Source organism: Meyerozyma guilliermondii, genomic scaffold (assembly GCF_000149425.1).
Source record: "Meyerozyma guilliermondii ATCC 6260 scaffold_6 genomic scaffold, whole genome shotgun sequence".
Taxonomy (NCBI): domain Eukaryota; kingdom Fungi; phylum Ascomycota; class Pichiomycetes; order Serinales; family Debaryomycetaceae; genus Meyerozyma; species Meyerozyma guilliermondii.
In genome coordinates, this window is record NW_001809795.1 from 133,713 (window position 1) to 156,383 (window position 22,671).

General features: G+C 45.0%; 14 protein-coding genes across 14 annotated transcripts; 10 read left to right on the forward strand and 4 right to left on the reverse strand. All coding sequences in view use genetic code 12, as the record gives it.

The window, feature by feature from the left end:
- Positions 1-77: 77 nt before the first annotated feature.
- Positions 78-1,409, reverse strand: CRN1 (Crn1p; the record flags this gene model as incomplete). Its single annotated transcript, XM_001482686.1, has 1 exon — positions 78-1,409. The coding sequence occupies one exon, from the start codon at positions 1,407-1,409 to the stop codon at positions 78-80; it is 1,332 nt and encodes a 443-aa protein (XP_001482736.2).
- A 1,048-nt stretch (positions 1,410-2,457) lies between these two features.
- LRO1 (phospholipid:diacylglycerol acyltransferase) lies at positions 2,458-4,407 on the reverse strand (the record flags this gene model as incomplete). Its single annotated transcript, XM_001482687.1, has 1 exon — positions 2,458-4,407. One exon carries the CDS (start codon positions 4,405-4,407, stop codon positions 2,458-2,460), a length of 1,950 nt encoding a protein of 649 aa, XP_001482737.2.
- A 194-nt stretch (positions 4,408-4,601) lies between these two features.
- PGUG_04693 (uncharacterized protein) lies at positions 4,602-5,543 on the reverse strand (the record flags this gene model as incomplete). Its single annotated transcript, XM_001482688.1, has 1 exon — positions 4,602-5,543. One exon carries the CDS (start codon positions 5,541-5,543, stop codon positions 4,602-4,604), a length of 942 nt encoding a protein of 313 aa, XP_001482738.2.
- Positions 5,544-6,304: 761 nt separating this feature from the next.
- NRM1 (Nrm1p) lies at positions 6,305-7,102 on the forward strand (the record flags this gene model as incomplete). The annotated part of the gene is made up of 1 exon (XM_001482689.1): positions 6,305-7,102. One exon carries the CDS (start codon positions 6,305-6,307, stop codon positions 7,100-7,102), a length of 798 nt encoding a protein of 265 aa, XP_001482739.2.
- A 530-nt stretch (positions 7,103-7,632) lies between these two features.
- PGUG_04695 (uncharacterized protein) lies at positions 7,633-8,511 on the reverse strand (the record flags this gene model as incomplete). The annotated part of the gene is made up of 1 exon (XM_001482690.1): positions 7,633-8,511. One exon carries the CDS (start codon positions 8,509-8,511, stop codon positions 7,633-7,635), a length of 879 nt encoding a protein of 292 aa, XP_001482740.2.
- Positions 8,512-8,793: 282 nt separating this feature from the next.
- Positions 8,794-9,447, forward strand: ERG2 (C-8 sterol isomerase; the record flags this gene model as incomplete). The annotated part of the gene is made up of 1 exon (XM_001482691.1): positions 8,794-9,447. One exon carries the CDS (start codon positions 8,794-8,796, stop codon positions 9,445-9,447), a length of 654 nt encoding a protein of 217 aa, XP_001482741.2.
- Positions 9,448-9,586: 139 nt separating this feature from the next.
- On the forward strand, positions 9,587-11,461 carry PGUG_04697 (uncharacterized protein; the record flags this gene model as incomplete). The annotated part of the gene is made up of 1 exon (XM_001482692.1): positions 9,587-11,461. One exon carries the CDS (start codon positions 9,587-9,589, stop codon positions 11,459-11,461), a length of 1,875 nt encoding a protein of 624 aa, XP_001482742.2.
- A 1,121-nt stretch (positions 11,462-12,582) lies between these two features.
- Positions 12,583-13,866, forward strand: HGC1 (cyclin; the record flags this gene model as incomplete). The annotated part of the gene is made up of 1 exon (XM_001482693.1): positions 12,583-13,866. One exon carries the CDS (start codon positions 12,583-12,585, stop codon positions 13,864-13,866), a length of 1,284 nt encoding a protein of 427 aa, XP_001482743.2.
- A 319-nt stretch (positions 13,867-14,185) lies between these two features.
- On the forward strand, positions 14,186-14,911 carry ROT1 (Rot1p; the record flags this gene model as incomplete). Its single annotated transcript, XM_001482694.1, has 1 exon — positions 14,186-14,911. The coding sequence occupies one exon, from the start codon at positions 14,186-14,188 to the stop codon at positions 14,909-14,911; it is 726 nt and encodes a 241-aa protein (XP_001482744.2).
- Positions 14,912-14,987: 76 nt separating this feature from the next.
- On the forward strand, positions 14,988-16,085 carry PGUG_04700 (uncharacterized protein; the record flags this gene model as incomplete). The annotated part of the gene is made up of 1 exon (XM_001482695.1): positions 14,988-16,085. The coding sequence occupies one exon, from the start codon at positions 14,988-14,990 to the stop codon at positions 16,083-16,085; it is 1,098 nt and encodes a 365-aa protein (XP_001482745.2).
- Positions 16,086-16,110: 25 nt separating this feature from the next.
- VPS27 (ESCRT-0 subunit protein) lies at positions 16,111-18,264 on the forward strand (the record flags this gene model as incomplete). The annotated part of the gene is made up of 1 exon (XM_001482696.1): positions 16,111-18,264. One exon carries the CDS (start codon positions 16,111-16,113, stop codon positions 18,262-18,264), a length of 2,154 nt encoding a protein of 717 aa, XP_001482746.2.
- A 328-nt stretch (positions 18,265-18,592) lies between these two features.
- Positions 18,593-19,891, forward strand: SPE1 (ornithine decarboxylase; the record flags this gene model as incomplete). Its single annotated transcript, XM_001482697.1, has 1 exon — positions 18,593-19,891. One exon carries the CDS (start codon positions 18,593-18,595, stop codon positions 19,889-19,891), a length of 1,299 nt encoding a protein of 432 aa, XP_001482747.2.
- A 276-nt stretch (positions 19,892-20,167) lies between these two features.
- CMP1 (calcineurin catalytic subunit A) lies at positions 20,168-21,838 on the forward strand (the record flags this gene model as incomplete). Its single annotated transcript, XM_001482698.1, has 1 exon — positions 20,168-21,838. One exon carries the CDS (start codon positions 20,168-20,170, stop codon positions 21,836-21,838), a length of 1,671 nt encoding a protein of 556 aa, XP_001482748.2.
- Positions 21,839-21,886: 48 nt separating this feature from the next.
- Positions 21,887-22,651, forward strand: PGUG_04704 (uncharacterized protein; the record flags this gene model as incomplete). Its single annotated transcript, XM_001482699.1, has 1 exon — positions 21,887-22,651. The coding sequence occupies one exon, from the start codon at positions 21,887-21,889 to the stop codon at positions 22,649-22,651; it is 765 nt and encodes a 254-aa protein (XP_001482749.2).
- Between the last annotated feature and the right edge of the window lie 20 nt (positions 22,652-22,671).

Below are 22,671 nucleotides of genomic sequence, written 5' to 3' on the forward strand. Positions count from 1 at the left end.
CAAGAAGCCATTTGAGTAAAAGATACACATTTTTTTCAGCAGAATTATTTGAAGATAAGCATTGTAGTTCAAATAACTCACTTGTTGAGTAATTGGTCAATTTTCTTCTCCAACGCATCCAATTTGTCGTCCTTTTCTTGGCTCGCAAGAGTCAACTTTTCGATCTGAGATTCTAACGAATCAACCAAGCTTGAGAGCCGTTCAACGGTACCTTTTAAAGTGGGAGCCGTGGGCGTCTTTGTGGCTTTATCATCTTGAGCAGCAGGCTCTGGGGTCAAATTCTTTACTGGAGAAGAAACAGCGGGTTCGGGTGATTTCTCAGCTACAACAGACTTGGGCTGTTCGGATAAAACAACTTCAGGGGCGTTTTTAGTAGTGGCTTCGGAAGGTTCAGAGGTTTTTGGCGTAGTTGCAGGGCTGTTTGCAGTTTCTTCTGATTGCACAGAATTGATAGAAGGAACGTCAGTTTTTTGAACTTCCTCCCATTCTTCATTTCCATCGTCAACATCTGGCACGTCATCCTCAGGGTCCGATTCATCATTCACCTTCTCCAACATCTTATTGACGCTTGTGGATGATTTCAAAACTTCGTCGACTTCGGCTTTCGACTCGGGAGTGGATTCCTTTGGTGTTGAGGACTCTGGCTTTGGGGTTGAGACTAACTTCAGTTCCTTAGGTTCATTCGCTGATTTGGCAGCAGATTTCTTCTCCTCTTCCTTCGCCTCCTTCTCTTTCGATATACTGACGCCAGGCTCCGCGTCTCTCAAGGTGGGTTCTGTACCTTCATACAAAGCTTCCATACTCATCAACTTGGGACCATGACAAGATTTGCCTGCAAACCAGTCAGCGGCAGACAATCCTGGTTCAGTTGAGGGACAGTCGGGGTAAATGTCACTCTGAAATAACTCAGAGCGTCTGGGAACGATGAAAGAGATAGGCTCAACCATTGAATCATTGACGGTTTTAAAACACTTGAGAATCTCATTCTCTTTGACTGCAACAGTATGTTTAGGAGCAGCAGCAAAACCTCTTTGAGGGTCAGTTGAAGCGTACTGCGACAAATCGTACAAGATGTCATCCTCATACTCGTAATAACGGATGTTTCCGTCTCCTTTTCCTGCCAAATACAAGATGGAAGTTGACTCGTCATAGATTGGAATCAATACTCCGGAAGAAGAGTCAATAACCACAAATCCGTCGATTGGCCCATTGACAATATTATTGACATCCCAGATACCAACCTGACGGTCAGACAAACGTGAGAACCCGGTGGTGAGTATTCTGTCGGTATTGCCCAACCAGGTCACACGAGAGGGTTTGGCGCCGGTGTGACCGGGACCCTCAGACAAGATTTTGCCGGATCTTATGTCCCAGATTCTCAATTTTTTATCTCTTGAAGTTGTAGCCATTAAAGAACCGTCGTAGTTGAACGCAAAGGACGTAACCAAATCTTTGTGCTGCAAAGTAATCTCGTCCTTGCCGGTTTCCAAGTTCCAGATTTTGACTGTGTAATCCAAGGAACAAGACGCCAATACGTTCTCAGCACAAGGATGAAACTCAACGTGGCCCACCTTCCGGTTGTGGGCCGAAAGAATTTTTGTGGGTTCAGTGATATCTTTTGTTTCATCCTTTTCATCGACATAATGGTGGAATGAAAAGTCGTCAGGAATATCCCACAAGAAAATTTTACCATCATCAGAACAACTCACCACCTGTTTGTCGTTGAACGGATTGAACGCCGTGTCCAATACTGGACCCTTATGGCCCCGAAACAAAGGTACGGTGTCGGGAGCCTTGCCGACTTCCTCCAATGGAATAATTGCAAAAGCTCCACCACCACTGGCGTCCCAATTCACGGAGAGGTATTTTCCATTCGAATGGATGATATTCGAATCCCAAGCGTTTTTGGTGATCTTCAAGTTGTCGTAACATTTTTCTTTTTTGGCTGCTTGTCCAAAAACATGGCGATACTTGGACGCTCTTACGAATTTCCCGCTGGGTTAGTTTTAAAGGACTGGGATGGATAATATTGACCAATTGGACAAGATGGCAGGCTTGTAGGAGTTTGAATGCAATGTTTCATTTTTTGCACTGTTTCGTCACACATACCTCATGTTTACAGAGCCTCACCAAAGAATAAAGGGCGATCAATTGGGATTGTAGTCACGTGCGCGACCGCGGCTTGAGATTGTAAAGTGCATAGCGAACTAATAAGGCGAAGGGAACGAAGGGACCAAAACCTCAATTGAGACTAAACAGCCCAAATCGACTAAGCAGTCGAAATTTTTTAGCTATACCTGAATATTATTTATCTATCACCTTCGTAAGTTAAACAGCCACTTATCACGTGATCTGCTAACAAGTAACCTCTAACTACTTCTACTACAGTATAGAGACATAAATTAATTCAATTAGTTCAATGGGTTCAATGGGCTCGCAATCCAAGTTTCCTAGCAGCTAAATGTCCAAATTTCTAACCACATCCCTCAACGAACTGACGTATCTGTTTTCAATTGTCTCACCTTTACCGGCTGCAACTTTGAGAACCAATTCGTTAAGTTCTGCTGAACCCAAGATATCCACATGGTCAGCCGTCTTGGCTCCTCCTCTAATATCGAATCTATCGGGCTCGTGTTTTATTTCCACGATTGTAACCGAGCAATTGGCAGGATTAAAGCGAGATTCGCTTCCCTTCTGCCACTCATGGAGAATGGCATGCGACATTAACGAAACAGTTCCATCTCCGTCACCAAAATAAACTGCGTTTTTGTTTTCTCCGTCAATGGTTATGTTCAAATTTGTCTCCTTGGGTGCTTCGCGGTACGTGTAAGCTCTTTCGGTAGGACAGCCAACACCGTAGAAGGAATACACTTTCATGTCAGGAGCATAAGGCAAAGCCACTTCAAGTGGATTGATCCACTTCAGATGGTCCTTGGCATTTTCGTTGACTTCTTTCTTCGTTTTGGCCACTCCCCATGAATATTGCTCTTTAACTCTGTCAGTAAACCACTTTGGTGACGTTTCAAGAAGATAGTCAATACTGGAGGTGATGGTCATATTCTTCCATTTGTCCGTTTCGAACCGAATAAACGTTCCAAAAGTGTCATTGTGTTGACCTGGAAGCTCGGTTCCGGATCCTCCTTCGGCATTTTCCGTCATTAGACTGTTACTGGGGTCATCAGGAGCCGAGGTGTAATTTCCCCAGATCAAGTCTCCTCCCTTAGGAAGCATCGACGAAACTCCGCCAAAAGACCGAAGCATATCCAATCTTTCTCTTCTACTAAAGAACTTTTCCAATCCATAAACTGCAAGTGCATTCAATTGCACTGTATCTTTCATTTCGCCAGAAATAAGAGCAGGAATGCTCTTTGGAGTTCCAAGAAGAGTTCCCGAAATATCCACAAATGCCTCAATGTGGTCGTTGCACCATGAGCTTCCTCCATTTCCGTACTGCTCGCCACTAGCCTCGACCCATTTCATAAAGTAAAACACCACTTGTGATCCCATTGAGTGGCCCACAAGTATCGACTTTTGGCCCGTGAGTTTCTTGGTCATTTCGATCTGAGACTGTAGTTTGGAGAAGTAGTGGTCGCGCTTTTCCAAGTCCAAGAAGGCAAGCCGCCAGTCGTAGGCTGCACTAAGCATATTATTGGGCCCGTACCCTATAACGGCGAGGTTTTGAAGAATTTTATTCCATATCCAGTACCCAGCAACGAAAAAGTCTGCCGCTTCAAACCCCTGGGCAGCACGGAGCCTTATACCGGGAGGATCCAACCCTGTTTCTGGATCTAGCATAATATGTTTGAGCCAACAAGTTTTATCGAGAACCATGGTGCGAAGCATGTAAAAAGAACCCCATAATCTCTTGCGAAAATGGTTCGTTGAGGGACAATCCCCGTCGTCATTGAGACCCCACGACTCGATTCCCGTAGATATAACACCAGGAACCATCACAACGTTATGTTTTTGCGTCAAATTGAGATTGGCTACCATTCGCTTTCCCACCGAAAACGATGCGGCAGAACCATGAAGAGTTCCTTCTTCCTCCAGGCTCTCGAAATCATTGAGCATGCTCTGGACAGAACTGGGGAGTACACCACGCCAGTCGTTGAGAATTCCAGACATAGAATCAAAACTCACCAAACGATCGAGTTCTCCACGAAGGTCGTTGTTGGAAGCACCGAAGAAAACAGCCACAAATAACCCAATTAAGGTTCCTAGAATAAATACCGCTCTTCTCGACTGATGAAGACGTTTTTTGAGGTGTTTTTGTTCGCTTTGCAATTGCTTTTTGCTGTCTTTTTGCAGCACATGTTTACCATCGGAATCCACTTCGTTGTTTATTTTTACTTCCACGACGGCCGGGGCCTTCTTTTTGGTATGTTTGACGGCTTTCTTGGGAGCCATGCTCTAAATAGGTTTAATTTTGGGGGAAAACGGGAATCTCGGGAAGTTTTGTTGTGGTAGCAATAAGTGAATTAGAGAGACGAATATTTCAGATGCGAAATCCGGAAGCCGCGAAAAGCTGCTAAGTTGCAATGCTGCGAAAATCATTAGTGGAAAATTATACACCAATAAATAGTTTGTTCTACTAGCTAAAGTCATAATGCATCCATGGTATAGTCGTAGCCAATGCCAGGAGTGACGCTGGCAATGAACTTGAGAAACACCACCAAGTACTGGTCTACTCGAATACCTGTGTCTTGAGTGGTCTCGGTTGCTGGTTCCAAATTTTCCCCAGTGACGAATGCCTCCGGTTCAAACTCGCGTGCCTTCTCCCGTGATGTTTTCGCATGCTTCATAAGTACCTTCATCACGGACAGATGCTTGCATGGATGAATCGACACAGAGGTGGTATTGAACGACACCGGAAGGTTCTCTATGGTAGCCGTTTTGTCTCTGTAATCGCCAGAAATGTCCTCAAACATCTGATGTGGAAGGAGCGGGATGCCGTTATCGTTGAACCCCACCAAGTACATTTTGGGGACTCGATACGACGTAGAATACGTGATATACAAGTCGTATCTTCGAAGGTTTGAGTTGCCCAAATCCTGAAACTCCTCTCCATCCGCATCCTCGGCATCCTCGTCTATGAAATCGTCAAGATCTTCTATATCTGGAACTTTCTTGTCGGTGGCAATGTCCCTTTTGGGGTCTTCGTGGGTGAGTCGATGTGATTTGACCCATCCGTCATCGAGTTCTTCCTCGTCCTCCGCTAGGTCTTCGGTGTTCCCGAGGTAACTCTGGGCTCTCTGGTACGAAGGAACATGTTTAGTGATTAAAAATTGTTTATCTGGTGGCAAAAAGTCCTTCTGGAGCTTCTTAGGAGCTGACCCCCATTGCCATGTAGGAAACTTGTAGACAAGATAATCACCCGCTTGGACAAATTCTTCTGGAGATATCTCCCCGCTGGTTTCATAATTGGAATTGTGGTTTATTGGAGTGAGATACTCACGTAGAGACGAGAGCTTTGAACGCAACATAAGCAAGCGGTATGTTCGCGATAAGCACAATGTGAGGGTCACGGGGCGTGCGCGAATCATATCGCCCGTGCCCGGTCACATGATTAGCATGAAAGTGCGAGGTTCGAATTGCGAGCATCGAATTGCGAGCGATTCTATGACGTGTGGATGCATACGAGAACGCAGTCGCGCTATGCAGACTAGTAAGCCGTGGTGCTGTGTGCAGAAAGTTGCATGTGTTGCAGATCTTATGACGAGCCGGCGTAACGGTACAATTGGAGCAGTAGCAGCAGTATCAGCTCCCAAATTCAGATGGAATGTAGATGAATAGAGTTGAATGGGTGGCAGTGCAACACTCGTCTGGATGCATGCCGTTCCCAAACGATCTCACGTTCGTTTCCCCAGACCATCGCGTCGCGACATACTGAACCCGTCCATTTTTGGCAAGCGGTGCTGCATGTCACGCGTCGCGATCCGGTCTACATGCGCGCGAATCGTAAACAAACAATGCACCGGTTGGATGGATTCGCCGCATGCTTCCTTAATTTGTGATGTCAAGTGGCGCTAATTTTGGATTTCGCCCCAAAGCCCGCGCCTGCCCCTCGTATATTTTACCATACCCTCATGCGACGTGTATTGTCGCATTGTTAGTTTGTTGTGCCGTTACTGCATTGGGCCAACAGGCCGCATGTTTTCCCCCACCGACGCAGGCAACCCGTTATTTGGACTTCGGTAATTTTAGGGAAACTTTACTGCGAACGCGAGTCGTGTTCGTAACGTCCCTGTTTTGTTTTGGTTGATCTCTCATCATATATATCATCGCAATTGCTTGAAATTCACAAATGGGCATTGCAATCGACTCACCAACCCATAGACGTGTGGTGTTGGCTCCAGTCAATAGGGGTCGTCTTAATCTGATGACTCCAGCTACCAAACAAAAATCACTTTCTTTGCATCGACACGGACAAATTCCACCAATGTCTCGGTCGGTAAGTTTTGCTGCCAGATCCGATAAATCTCTGACCAGTCCAAGTTCCACGGCAGGACTTGCTGCCACAAAGTTGAAGTTACGACTTCAGCTCGCATTGTACAAACTCCAGCAACAAAAAAGACAGTCGCCACGCCGTCAGTTTGCACTCAACACGTCTTTCACAAGTACGCCTCGCACTGGCAAAAACATCCCAACAAAACCAAAACAAAAAACAAAACCAAAAGACAATGCAAATGCTAACCCCAGCGTCAACATTAATCTAAAAACCGTCACCACACCGTCCCTTTCTAGCATTGCCGGAGACAGAAAACTCCGCTTATTTGCCATAAAATCGTCGTCATCACATTACAATCCTCAACAACTGGCACCTTTGGTACCTTCCAATGTGGCACTTCCGCAACCCAAGGGTTTACTGAGATCTCCACTTCCCTCCATCAACAAAATCTTGAAAACTCCATTAAAAAATTCCAGCCGCCGGTTCGTGGAAAGAATCCACGCTGACGATACCACCATAGACGAAGACGATGAAAATCAAACCCGGGTGCAATACAGTTCGTCGCCAGTAAGAGACAACTACACTTTGGGCACCCCCAACTCATTCAGCGTTGCCCGGTCGTTGTTGCAACTCGGGTCCGGGTACTATAATTAACGTTGTATTATAATGTAAGCATTAAGAAAGTAGAGAAGAAGTGGTTATCTCCATTGTGCAACTAATTGAATATTGTGCCTGTCGCATTGCGTCTTCGATGTTCTCTTGTAATAGCATTTCTCGTTCTCATTGAATTGATATATGCATCAAGTCGTTAGTACTGATTCCATAATTGCAGGCACTTAGTACTGAAGATCACAATTGGTTCTTAAGTTCTTGACACAATTACTGAACATTATAATTGGTTCTTGAGTTCCTGACTCAATGCCCTGTATTTGTTAGTTCATGTAACAATTGTATTAGTGCCCAATGAATCAAGTACTTTTCCGAGGCATTATATGTCGCATTCGTTTCCAAGTTCGCTAATAGCAGAATTCTAGCAGACTTCTAGCAGAAATTCTAGCATTTGAAAATCTAGTAGCTGTAGTCTTCTCGTTAGAATGCATATGTTACCAGAATGATAAGCACATTGATTCCATCCAAAAGCGATTGTACTTCATAGAATCCTGTTTCTGATCAATTCTGTATTTTTATTCAATCATTCGTGTTATGGCATCCACCATCTTGCAAACCCGAGCACTTTTGGCGTTGGTAGATGCTGGTCGCAGGTCTCGAAACTCAATTATATTTTGCAACTGGTCGATTCGGGTGCCGTCAGGAAGTTTTCCCGAGACGATCATGGAATTGACCACCGATTCCAAGTTTGCAATATCCTCGTTGAAAAGTTGCGGGAGTTTTTCAATGGTTATATTATCGTAGTATCGCGGAAGACACAGAATATTGGTTTCTATGTGGTTGTATCGCAACACCAGTCGATGGGATTTGATCAAGCGCCGAGTAATCGGGGCGTCGAACACTTCCATGGCGTGGGACCACAAATCTAGCGGAACAAATTTACGTTCGCCAACAAGTTGGAGACACTTGCTGGTGATGGGGTCCATTGGTGGCATCAATTCTTTGAGCCTAGCTATGATTCCTTGTCTCCTAAAGTCTCCGTCGGCGAGAATGACATAGTGGGCCATTTTGACGAAAATAGGATCCAATAGTGCGTGGTAGAGTTGGGGGTCTAAGGATATGTTGTCAGGAACATTGGTTATAACGGTGAGTTTTTTGCTCACGAGGTCAAGAAGTTTTGGAGTTGACACGATTGGCGCAAACAACGAGTGGTAGTCGGTGAATAAATCATAGTAGAGAATCCGCATGTACCATTGAAGTTGGTTTTCATTGTGACGAGTTTTGGGAAAGTTGGAGTCAGCGTGGATTGCTTTTAGGTGGTTGTCGAAATCGGGATTTTCATCATTAGCCAAGACCGTTTCTGCCTCTACAAGCCGCGAGATAAGCTTCCACTGGGGATCATTTGCCACATTTGTAGAACTAATGGCCTGGGTTCGTATATTGGTATAATCCATGAAGAAGGATTGGATGCAGAACGCGAAAATGTGAAAAATTGCAAAACGAGAAAAAGAAGTACAAGTACAGTACAAGAAAAGTAGAAAGTAAATAAGGTACAAAGGACAACATACCTTGGTCACTACACTTACTACACTTACTACACTTATCTACACTTTACTACAGGTCTCTACTTAGACCCCTATCACTCGTTTACCGTATACACCATCACTGTCGTATCGTCGTTTACGACTGCATGGATTCGTATAAATAGTGCAAATTCCCACCTTCCTTCCACCATCATGAAGTGGATCCACGCTATTTCCGCCTTCGTGGTGATGTTCGCCACCATGTCCGCTCTTTATAACACTTGGCTTCCAACAAACTACAAATTCGACAAACACGTTTTGCAAGAATTGAGTAAGCAAGTTATCGCCAACCATCCCGATGGAAATGCAACCGCCATAATGAACGAGCTCGCTCCCAGGATCAAGGAGGCGTACCCTGGTCTCATCAATGACCTCAATTACGACGAATGGGTATACAACAATGCTGGTGGTGCCATGGGAACCATGTTCATTTTGCACGCATCCATCTCCGAGTATCTCATTTTCTTTGGCACAGCTGTTGGTACCGAAGGACATACTGGGGTTCATTTTGCAGACGATTACTTTACCATTTTGACGGGGGAACAAAGGGCGGCCTTACCTGGAGCACTCACTCCGGAAATCTATTATCCTGGAGATATGCACCACCTCAAAAAAGGTTACACTAAACAGTACCTGATGCCATCAGGAGCGTTTGCGCTCGAATTGGCTCAAGGCTGGATTCCCGCAATGCTTCCATTTGGCTTTTTAGACACCTTATCGTCAACTCTTGACTTTTATACTTTTGGTCTTACGGTGTGGTATACCGCCCGGGATATGATAAAACACTTGCTCCGGGGCAAGTTCTAGATTAGATATAGAAAATATGATTTAAAAGTTAAGTTGAAAAATGTTAAAGTTGAAAAAGGTTAAGATTTTGTAAGAAGGTTAAAGTTTTTATAGTGAAAGACCCAGCGGCTGCATGTTGCAGTGAGATCTGATCAAAGTTATGAGCGCGACTAATGTCCCCCACCTCAATCACCTATCCATATCCCCCATCCTGTCCCCCACTCCTCACCACAACACCAAATCTCTTTTCTCTTCTTTCTCTTCGTTTCCTTTCTTTTCCTTCCCCGTATTTTCCAGAACAGCCGCGCCCTGCCGAATTAGGGCACGGGTTCCGACATTATATATCACCAAAAATAACGTTTCTTTATTGTTGATGACCACTGAAAGGTCTCCTCTTCTTGAGCCCCGGTTGCACGGCGACGAAAATCACCCAGGATTTGAAAACGATGTGGTCACATTTGTTCAACAAAGAAGAGCTCTGATAGCCACAGAACCAGAACAAGTACCTCATTTTTATGGCCAGGACCTCACCCGCCAGGTTCTGAGGGCGTCAATGGTGCCGGAAAGATCGCTCACTTTGGTGCCTACAAAGTCACATTCTTCTACGGTTGGCGACGTATCCGATATTCTCTCGCATCACCGACTCTTGGCTGAACCAGAAACTTCCGTCAAGAAAGAAATCAAGGTCCTTTTACGGTATACGTTTCCATTGGTATTGACTTTCCTCTTCCAATACTCGCTCGTGGTGGCTTCGGTTTTCTCCGTGGGTCGAATTGGCCTGACAGAGTTGGCAGCAATATCGCTTTCTTCAATGACCGCCAATATTTCTGGCTATGCTATTATTCAGGGGATTTCCACTTGCTTGGATACCCTCTGTGCTCAGGCTTATGGGCGCCACGACTACAATATGGTGGGAGTCCACTTTGCTCGGTGCACATATTTGCTTTTGTTGTTGTATATTCCAATGGCACTTTTATGGACCGTGGGAGCTGAACCTATTTTGTTGCTACTTGTGGGTAAAGAAGAGACTGAATTGTGCTACATGGCCGCAAGGTACTTACGAGTGATTTCCATGGGTGTTCCAGGCTACATTCTTTTTGAAAATGCTAAACATTTTCTTCAAGCTCAGGGAATTTTCCATGCTTCAACCTACGTTCTCGCAGTTTTTGCACCCATCAATGCTTTGCTCAATTACTTGCTCGTATGGCATCCCGTCATTGGTTTGGGCTTTATTGGCGCTCCGCTTTCCGTCGTTATAACCAACTGGGCTATGAGTATCCTGCTCTTTGCTTACATTTACTTTGTCAATGGGTACCAATGCTGGCCGGAACAGCTGGTTTTCTCCAAAGCATGCTTTAGAAACTGGGGCAGAATGATCCGTCTTTCTGTTCCGGGTGTCTTGATGGTGGAAGCAGAGTGGCTAGCTTTTGAAATCATCACCTTCACCGCTTCCAAATTTGGAACCGAGGTTCTCGCAGCTCAGTCCATCATCACCACCACTTGCGTTTTGCTCTATCAAATTCCTTTTGCCCTTTCGATTGCGGCATCCACCCGTATTGCCTGGTACATTGGCGCCGCTTCAAAGGCAGCTGCCAAAAAGGCTTGCTGGGCTGCTATATTGTCTGCTGTGGCAGTGGGAGTGGTGAATTTCATCGTTCTTTTGATTTTTAGAGAACCGCTTGCATCGCTCTATACAAATGACAAGATTGTGCTTGCTCTCGCAACAAAAGTGCTTATCGTCGGCGCAGTATACCAAGTCAATGACAGCTTATCTTGCGCTTCTGGTGGTATTCTACGCGGGCAAGGTCGCCAGAGAATCGGCGGATATCTTAACCTATTTGGATACTACGGCATTGCTCTACCATGTGCTTTTGTATGCGCATTCTACTTTAAACTTGAATTGTTGGGACTTTGGTTAGGAATGATAGTGGCATTGGTGGTGGTGTCAATGTCGCAATGCTACTTTGTAGTCAAAAGTGATTGGGACCAAATTATCAATGAAAGTATTAACGAGGGTGTGCTCGAGATGCATTAGAAGCACGAGACGAGTACATGTGGGTGCCGATTTTATTTTCTCGTACCTGCCTTAGTGGTCCGTTGCGGCTTGATAGGTTAATTTCATGTGGGATTCTGGCCAAACGTTGTAACGTTCCAAACCCCAGTGGGGAATCTCCAAACCAGCCCCTTTCTACATCCCCTCTTTTTACAACAGAATGTCACATCTTTTAATAGACAAATTCTTCGCCATTAACGATCAATTGACCGTTACGCTGGTTGCAATTTGCAACAATAGCGTGGGCCAATTGGTACTAGTTACCTAAACAGGATGCCTCACTACTTAATTGGGACGATTGGTGCGTGCGGCGCATTCATGCACAATTATGCATCGCGACGCAGGGCCGAACTAGGCTCGTCTTTAAGCTTTTCCATTGATGAGGTACGCAGACGCAGTCTATTGCTTTAAATTGGCTTTTCAACTATAACCGAAGTCTGGACCGTTAAATCTTAAACGTTTTTCAACTCGTCTATGGTGAGCTGTTATGGTTGTTCCTACTTGGTAACTTTATTTTCAATCTCATCGTATTCGTCTCCAATGGCTGCATGATGCATGCAAGGAGTGCATGTCCGCTGACACAAATTTAGACGACACATTTTCGTCTAGGCCATGGCGCCATTCGCCGAATGTAACCGTATATAACCCGAATTTAACGAATATATATTTGGGTCTTTATCAAGTCTTACCAAGTCTACTTTTCTGCGCTTATTAAACGCGTATAAAGAATCGAGGTGCCGCAGCTAATTGAAAGTGACAATTTTTTTTTTCATCAATTGTCTCGTGGGGCTAAAATCTGGCTTTTGTTTTTTGTAGGTCTTTTTCACCATCGGTCTTCAAAGCCGTCCGTAACACCGGACAATAATTGAAAAATAAAAACGCTGCATATATTGGTGCCGCAGTACCGTTTTCATTGTGGGTGCATATCAACTGTGCATTGTCGGTGCATTATCTGCGATTGAATTGCGCTTGGTAACTTTACTGTCACGAAACACGCCTTTCCGTTTATGGTGCCACTCTAATCTCCAGGGTTTATAGTTGGTCTATTGGCAACCTATTATTATCATTTCTCAAATCAACTTTTTCATCCATATTCTTTGCATATGTTCACACAGACCAATTACCCCCAGCACCTATACCGCAAGGAGCTAAGCTGCCATAATGCCACTCTCGAAGAATACGCTGAAGAAATCGTGGACGAGTTGAAATCAGCTTCTCAAAATTGCAAAAATCCCCCCCGGACTCATTTGTTCCAACAGCAGCCATATCTTACATTTGCAATCCGATGCAAGCTCGTTGACTTTTGCATGAAGATGGGCGTACGGTTGAAGATTATCCCGTTTGTTATATGTAAAGCAGTTACACTTTTCGACCGGTATTGCTCCACCAGAATAGTTCTCTTGGACCAAGCTCAGCTTATAATCACCACCTGTCTCTGGATAGCCGCCAAGGTCCAAGGCGGAAATAATCACTTCATCAATGTTCAAAATGCTGAAAAGTTCCCCGACGCAAAAACTATCAACGACTTAGGATATGGAGCTGGAGGAAGGTATATTGGCCCCACACAAAGATATCGTATTCCCAAACTTAATGAGCTCGTGAAACTCTGCGGAGCCAAATGCAAATACGACGAGGGAATGTTCCGGCAAATGGAACTCCATATTCTTCTGACGTTGGACTGGCAGGTTAACGATACCAATATCGAAGACTATTTGATTCAATCGAAGGAATTGGACTGTACCCAATACATCGAGCTGTTCAAAGTGAAAGAGTTTGTGGCGTATTGCAAGCTCTTCTCAGCAGATCTTCTCGAAGTGGATTACAGCAAGTTTGCATGTGTTTCTCTCGATGTGATCAACGAATTTGGTCTGCTCGAAAGAACTCAAACACCCAACATTTGCATCGAAAAATTGGATGTCGAACAGTACAAACACATCAAAAAGCATATAATCAAGTCCATCGTGCTGGCGCCGGATTTCCTTCTTGGTCAATTTCCCATGCAAGGACCACAAATGTTGTACACCAATTTGGTGTCCAATTGTAGACACCCATACAACCCCCGAAAAGTGCCCAAAATCTTCAATTCCATCCCTGCTCCCCATAACTTGCCCGACTATACCCTTCCCATAGATACAAATTACAGCATCAAAAGACCAGCCAAAGAACAAGCCCAATCTCTTGGAAATAAACCATTGTTGTTCATTCGGCTGGAAATCCAACAAAAGTCAGCAAGCCAAACCAGCATCGTTTCGACATCGTCCCGCGACGATACTTATACTTCTATTTTTGACCCTGACTCTCGTGGAGTTGGGGCTCATACCCCAGTCACAGATGAGGAAAGTCCACTTCTTCAGTCAAAATCTCGCACTTTATCCCAGATACTTTAGTCATATATAATAGTTCTCACCGGTACCGGCTTATGAATGCATCTTTTTTCGATTCAAGAAAAATCAAAAATAGCAAGTAGAAGGGGTAGCCAGAATTGCAGCCAATTCATTCACACAGGTCCAAGGAAAATTCCTGCACCCAACAACACTGCCTCTACGCTGTCTACAGGACCAAGCTCACGAGAAAAAAAACAGCAATAAGAAGGATCCATATATCTGACAACAAGCTGCTTAAATAGTGGATCATTGGACGGTTTTTTCACTCCAGTTTGTTATTTCATACACTTACAATCGCTATATATAATTTTTTCTCGTCCAAATGTGGTCTATACTCTGGGTTGTGACGACCCTTATATCGATCGTGGCAGCCGATCCTAATATGAAAGAGCTTGCAGGCACGTGGACTTCAAAGCTGAACACAGTTTTCACAGGTCCAGGGTTCTATGATCCAGTGGATGAACTTTTGATCCAACCAGATCTTCCAGGAATTTCATATTCTTTCACTGAAGATGGTCACTATGAAGAAGCATTGTACCGCGTGACTTCCAACTCACAAAATCACTCTTGTGCCACCGCTGTGTTGATCTACCAGCACGGAACTTATGAGATCTTGAATAACGGCTCGTTGGTGATGACGCCCATTGCTGTTGATGGCAGACAATTATTGAGTGATCCATGTGGCTATAGTGAAACCGAATCTCAGTATACCAGATATGTCCAACCAACATGGTTTAAGGCCTACTACGTCCAGGTGGACTCGTATAGTGGAAAAATGAAGCTTCAAATCTACCAATTTGATGGCTCGTTGATGCAGCCTTTGTATTTGGCTTACAGTCCTCCATTAATGTTGCCCACAAAAGCATTGAATCCCACCGACAAGGCTTCTGAAACCAAGAGTTCACTCAGAAGAAAGGTCAAGAGATCGTTGGAAAACCAGTACCGAACGACCGCTGTCAAAAGCTTCAACTATGAAAAGTATGACAAGTACTGGTGGGCTGCTGTGGGTGTCATTGGGATTGCATCAGCTTCCGTGTTTTTGCATTAGGAATATACAGGGACTATTGGTACCATGTAGCGCTGGACCTTGAGATGAGTTTGTGAAAGTTTTGTGCACAAAAGCCATGTACCGGTTTTTTGAGAAGCAGTTTGTACTTTCAAAAATCTTTTGGTTCCAGCAGAAATCAAGCACAAGGAACTACCCACGAAGGTTTCTAAGAAGATATTCCATTTGGCATTCTCTGCAAACAAGAACAAGAATGGTAAAGAGTTCCAAGAACAGTCCCGACAAGTCACAGTCCAAAAAACGACCAAGGCGACCCAAACTCAATTCGAAGAAACAACAACTTCCTCCTGCAAAAGCAAAAGTCTTTTCTGATATCATGAATGAATTATTGTTAAATATTGTTGTCGTTGAACCCACAGCATGCGAAACGTCGGTTGGCACCGATAAGGCATGTGGCTCAAATCCCACTGCTCCTTCTATGTCGAAGACTCCTGTTGAGCCTGAGAGAACTCAAACAAAGCTGGCTAATGTGGAAAATGAAGACCAGTTCATTTCGGAGACAATTTCCACCAAATTTGCATTTTTGTTTCGTGTTATTGAAAAATTGATCAGAAAAGGAGGATTATTGGCAAAAAAGCTCTGGCAGCAAGTTGAACGCTGGATTCTTGCCATGGTAAAATGTGTTGTTATGGAAGTTACCGAGAGTGCCAGAATATGCTTCGATAAGATTATACCGGTTCGCCTAATTCAACAATTTCAGGTTTCGTTAAGAATATGTGATGAAGTCAGGAATGCAGAGGAGACAGGTACCGAATCAGTAATTCTCCGGGGTCAGGAAACAAAGCTAAAGGAACCAGAAAAACGGCTGCAAATTTTCGCTGAAGTTTCTCAAGAAGCTCTTGAGGTTTCCATTCCAAAAGATTCCCTCACACCCCCCAATTCGTCCTTGAGCCCAGCTCCCTTCCTGCTCAGCACTATACTGTCACGATGCAAAACTGCATTCGAACCTCGCTCTTTTCAGCTTCCTACGATGTTTTCCATAACCAAAGGAGGAGCCAAGTTAGCTCGGCCAATAATCAAAGTTGATGCTGCTGCTGACACTTACGATATCGAGTTGGCGCCTAAGCCCTTCTTGTACCACTATGTGTCCAATGTCACTGCCAATTGCTGCAAAACTGGCATCTCTCTATTTAAGTGTAAGTCTCCAGTCAAGTAGACGACAATATACAGTATAGCTCCATATGCAATACACCTCCATATACAGTACAACACTTCAGCATATACAGTACCATACTGTTAAGTCACACTTACATCCCACACTATTGCCACCATTTAACATCATGTCTTGGTTTGGAGGCGCCCCTTCGACGGCAGATTTGGATGCCAAGGTAGCAGAAGCAACTTCAGAACTGATTCCTGATGGCGAAGTTGATCTTCCTGTTGCATTGGAGATCACCGACGTTATCCGCAGTAAGAAAGTGGCACCTAAATTGTGTATGAGATCTTTGAAGAAACGTCTTACTATGGTTTATTCCAATCCAAATCTACTCAAGTCTACGTTGAAACTCATAGATTTGTGTGTCAAAAATGGCGGACATCATTTTTTGACGGAGATTTCTTCAAAGGAGTTCGTTGACTATTTGATAGATTACGTATTCAAGGTGCATTATGATACGAAGAAACTGTCGGTATTTAATAGCGAGGCAAAGCTAGATATTGGTATGCTTATATTGTCGCTTTTAAAGGAATGGTCTCAGTTGTTAAATCTGGTGGGGTTGGGATATTTGGGTTCAAGATGCACTCAATTGGTTCATCAAGGCTACGAGTTTCCTCAAAGTTCCGATATTCCCGCCCAATTTGCAGACGCTGAGGTCCCGCCCGACTGGGTAGATGCCAACGAGTGTATGATCTGCTACAATGCCTTTTCTGTACTCAACAGAAAACACCACTGCCGTTCTTGTGGCGGAGTATTCTGTCAGACCCATTCGTCCCATACTTCGCCGCTCGTATCCCTCGGTATCATGGAGCCCGTGAGAGTGTGTGACAACTGCTACGAGCAAATCAAGCTGAAAAATAGCGGCAATTTGAGCAAAGTTAGAAGGAGCAAAGTCGCATCCGATCAACCTATGGACGAGGACGAGCAATTGCGACGTGCGATAGAGCTTAGTTTGAAGGATAGTGGACAAACAGTGAGCCAGCCGCAAGCTCCACCCCCTGAACCTCCTTCTACGAATAACGAGGACAATGACGATGAGATGAAAGCGGCCCTAGCAGCAAGTCTCCGAGAATTCGAACAGCAAGAAGCAGCCTATAAGAACCAGACGGCACAACCGCCGCAGCAAAAACAGCACCTGTCGCTATATGACAATTTACTTCCCTCTTTGCTGTCAGATGTTCCTCAAGCCAGCTATCCAAGTTCCAGTTCCAATCCGTTTTCTTCAGAAGGTGCCCCTAAAGCTCAAGCACCTCCACCACTGCATCAGGACCTCACGCAAGCCGACGAGGATGCCATTAACGTGTTTGTCACTTTGATGAGTGGGGTCAGAACCGATAGATCGAAGCAGGCCAATATTCTTTACGACAACCAACTCAACGATCTCCACAACAGAGTGGTTCAATTGAAGCCAAAACTCAACCGTGCAACACGCGAGGCAATCGAACGATACGAAACGTTCTTAGAAATGAACAATAAGATACTGACAATCACGAGACTTTACGATCAATACTTGGAATCAAAGTTGACATCATTGTATGGTTCTCACAACATAAACCAAGATCCATGGAACTCGCAGCCTCAGTTCGAATCGCAGCACACCGGGTACCTGCTGGTTCAACAACCGGGTCACCAACCGGCTCATCAACCGGGTCACCAACTGGCCCAACCAACTGGTCCTACCGGTTCCACTCCACAGTACCCAAGTTATCCCGCTTATTCGCAGCCGCAATACGAACCTGAACAATCTCAGAATCATGAACAGTACACTGGTGAAGATGAATCTTATGGCACTACAAACAACACCGTGCCAGAAGTGCCGTACAATTACGCTTACGGAGCATCAGAGCCACCTCCAACTACATTTAGAGGCTACCCTCTGGAACCTCCAGAGACCGAAAGCTACACATCTCCAGAAAACATTTTGCCCAGAAACCCTACTCTGAACATTTATCCAACTAGGTCGCTATCACCACAGAGCCACGAGCTCAGCCCCATGGAACCACTGGAGCCTTTGGTACCTCCAGAGCGCCAGAATACAGCAGATGTAGAAGCTCGTTTTCCACCACTAGAGGGCGTGAGCTACCAGCCCAGTGAGCCTACGCTTGAATTCCCTACAATTCCTACATCACAACCGAGGGCACATTCGCCTCCGAAAGAAGAACCATTGATCGAATTATAAGAGCTGCTAAATAGGCTTTGAGCCTTTGGTAGTTTTAAGCGCGGCTAGTAAAGACGATTACATAAGCAGATGAAAAATCTTTCTTTGAGGCAGCAACTCCCAAATTATCTTCATAGAAGACATTGGCTGACACTTAGATAGCCAGAATCCTTCCCTACCGGAGCCAAATTACACGAGGGGTGCCGCTTGACGTCTATCACTAGAAATACTCACTTGAAGTGAGTACGTAGACCCCCAAACCAACCGCCAAAGAATATTGAGCAACGAGGCATTTTCTGACCCTGACAGTAAGCAAGGAAGCCCTAAGAATATCTGTCCACTTTTAGATATGGCCCCTTCCTTTGAGACCAACAATGAATTTGATTCAGATGTTTTATTGAAGAATCAGCCGATTCCCAAGAGGCTGCAAAATTTTGAAACAAAGTCCGTTGTGGCTAGTGGCTTACGAAGCAAGATTGCAAACATTGACCACGACTCCTGTGAAGCTGGTGACGAAGATTCGTTCTTTGTTGCTGATATTGGAGCGGTCGTTCGGAATTACCGGTTATGGCAGCAAGAATTGCCTCAGGTGCAACCCCATTACGCTGTTAAATGTAACACGGATATGAGGGTTATTGAAGCGCTTGCCAGAATGGGATGTAATTTCGACTGTGCTTCGAAAACGGAAATTGACCAAGTTTTACTGTTGGGTGTTGATCCAGGTCGGATCGTGTATGCCAATCCTTGTAAGACCAATTCTTATGTGCGTCACGCCAAGGATGTTGGTGTAAACTTGACGACGGTGGATAATGTCCATGAGTTGCAGAAGATCAAACGGTTTCATCCCGAGTGTGGAATCTTGATCAGAATCATGACGGATGACGAATCAGCCCAATGTAGATTGTCTACCAAGTTTGGGTGTTCGGTGAAGACTGCCGTGGAAGAGTTGTTTCCCTTGGCAAAGGAGTTGAACCTACGGGTACGTGGAGTCGCTTTCCACGTTGGTCTGGGAGCAACGGATTTGGACTCGATTTACAAAGCTGTTCAAGATTCAAGAATTCTCTTTGATTGTGGAATTGACCAATTCGGGTTCAAAGAAATGAATTTGCTTGATATTGGCGGCGGGTTCCAAGAACTGACCTTTGGCGAGTCGTCTGCCATGGTGCGTATGTCACTTGACAAGTTTTTTTCCAGTGCGTACCGGGAGCTTCATCCAGTTGAATTTATTGCTGAGCCAGGCCGGTTCATGGTTGCAAATGCTTTTACTTTGGCTGTCCATGTAATTGCGAGAAGAGATGTTAGGGAAGCTGAATCCGAAGTCCAGGCGATGTTGTACGTGAATGACGGAGTTTATGGTAACCTCAACTGTATTCTCTTTGATCATCAGGTACCTCTGGCGTCTTTATTGACCCACAAGGGCCAGTTTGTTTACGGTTCCGAGCCAGATCCTGAACTCAGTTTCTCAATTTGGGGACCTACTTGTGACGGATTGGATTGTATTTCCGGAAAATGCCAGTTGGCATTCAATGTAGAGGTGGGCGATTGGCTCTACTTTCCCAACCTCGGTGCTTATACGTCTGCAGCCACTACCTCGTTTAACGGGTTCAAGGGCACAGCAGAAGTGGTCTACGTCAACTCCGAAAAGTGAGTACTAGTTAGGCTAGGTAGTAATTATGTTTTGGATTCTGAAATGTAGGTTGCTGTCGAGTGAAGAGTACAAAAAAGAAAAATCTATACTAAAGAAAACAAAAAGAAGACAAAACCTACTTTTTTCCCCCTTTTTCTTCTCTTTCTCTCTCCCTGCCTTCCACTTTCTGCTTTCTCTTCGAGGCTTAGACGTCATTGCAAAAAACCGCTACATAGCACCCGTGCACCCACGTCGCACAAGATACTCATTCTGGGTTGGAACTATTCTTTCTCCAACATGTCCAAAGGCTCCAGACAGATCAATAATGCCCTAAGAGCGCTCAATGAAAAACAGTCAAGCGCAGAGCATAATACTGCTGATCTCAGCGTGTACATAACAGACGACGGTACCAAGTTAAACACCAAGGAAAGAGCGGTTCCAAGTGTAGAACCCCCAGCTTCGTTCAAGCCTAGTGATAGCGACGTGTTTCTCCCCAACGGGCTCCCCAATTGTGAGTTTCTCAAGGACCATTTTTTCAAAGAAGGTCGTCTCACCATCGACCAGGCTTCGAGAATTATTCATGATGCCACTGATCTTCTTGCTAGCGAGCCAAACTTGCTCCAGGTTCCAGCACCAGTTACAGTTTGTGGAGACGTTCATGGACAGTACTATGATCTCATGAAGCTTTTCGAGGTTGGCGGAGACCCTGCCACGACATCGTACCTCTTTTTGGGAGACTACGTTGACAGAGGATCGTTTTCCATCGAATGCTTAATCTACTTGTATGCGTTGAAATTAACGTATTCCGATACATTTTGGATGCTTCGAGGAAACCACGAGTGCCGTCATTTGACCGAGTACTTTACGTTCAAGGGCGAGTGTTTGCATAAGTATTCAGAGAGCTTGTATGAAGATGCGTTGCGATCGTTCGAAGCTTTACCGCTTGCTGCAATTATGAACCGGCAATTTTTCTGCGTTCACGGTGGACTTCTGCCGGACTTGAAGTCGTTGGACGACGTGGTCAATATCGATAGGTTCAGAGAGCCACCAACCAAAGGGTTGATGTGCGATTTGCTCTGGGCCGATCCGGTGGAAGATTACGACGACGATAACATGGACAGAGCATTTGTGAAAAACACCGTACGTGGATGTTCGTATGCATTCACCTACAAAGCTTCGTGCCAATTTCTTGAACGTACTGGACTCTTGTCGGTTGTTCGAGCCCACGAAGCACAAGATGCTGGTTACAGAATGTACAAGAGAACCAAAACCATGGGGTTCCCGTCGTTGTTAACGATGTTCTCTGCCCCAAATTACTTGGACAACTACAACAACAAGGCTGCTGTGCTCAAGTACGAAAATAACGTGATGAATATCCGACAATTCAATTCACTGCCTCATCCCTACTGGCTTCCTCACTTTATGGATGTTTTCACGTGGTCACTTCCCTTTGTGGGAGAAAAAGTCACCGATATGTTGGTGTCTATTTTGAACATTTGCACCGAAGAAGAATTGGGAGACGACTCCAACTTTGACACTGACGATGGAGGAGAAACGCCTACTAGTTCGCCAACTACGGTTGCTCCTATATCAACGTCTTCTGTGTCTTCGTCAGACGACATTGAAGCCAAACGGTTAGCACTCAGAAACAAAGTAATAGCCATCGGACGAGTGTCGAGAATGTACCTGGTATTGAGACAAGAGTCTGAAGATATTGCTCTATTAAAGCTGATGAACAGCGGAACACTTCCCAAGGGTTCGTTGCTGAACGGCCGCGAGGGATTGCGCCAGACTATCAAGTCGTTTGATGAGGCTCGTCAAGCCGATTTGGTGAACGAAGCGTTACCTCCAACCAAGGAAGAAAGAGCCCGGATGGGCCAAGAACGAACCCAAAAAATCCAGAAAGACTTGGAGAAAGATAACGAAAGTCCCGTGTTCCAGAGGTTAATCAGGAAGTTGTCTAGTTAGTATGAACGTTTATGACCCACGCCTAGTAATAATTGTCAGCCGCGCGAAATGTCAAATCTCTTTATGGACCTTCGTCTCACCCACGAGCAGCCCACGCCCGAAAACACCCTCCCGGTGCTGGAGTATAGGGCATTTTCTCCCGAGCGGTTCTCTGTGGAGGATGAGGACAAACATGTGGTTTACAGTGGAGGATCCGGCTATTTAGTGACGGTTATGAAAAACGACCCCACCACCACCATCTCTATAAATCCAGCAATCGTGCCTATTTTTCAGGAACAAGTAGACCTATACGTTCTTAATAGCTGTTTGCTTTTGTGGTCCGCCACCCACAAGTTTGGAGTGGAAGTTCCTTATCAAAAAATTGTTCTTCATGCTTTGCAACACCAACAAGACCAAGATGTACTATACCTCCAATTGCGACCAGGAGAACAATTGAACGCCAAAACCGAGTCAGACTATGAACCGTACATTGAAATAACCATAAAATCCCTGGAACCCCATCTGGGCTTGGCTATTTGTCCTCCAGGAACAGATACCATACCTGCGATATACGACGGTATGGCTCAATGTTCTGCTTTACATGCCGACGAGGACGAGTCTACAGAGGAAGATAATGGTAACGAGCTAGCCACTGATATCATTCTCAACCAGCTGGTGCTGTCTAGTGCAGATGACTTGGACATTGACTTGGAAGCAGATTCGGCCGAACATCCTGTGGTGGCCGGCATGAGTGTGGATGTAGGATATGCTTCGATTGCTGGCAGACGAAAAAGAGACGACCAAGATAACCACCCAGCGAAGCGTCGACTGTAACTAAATAAACTATAATATAT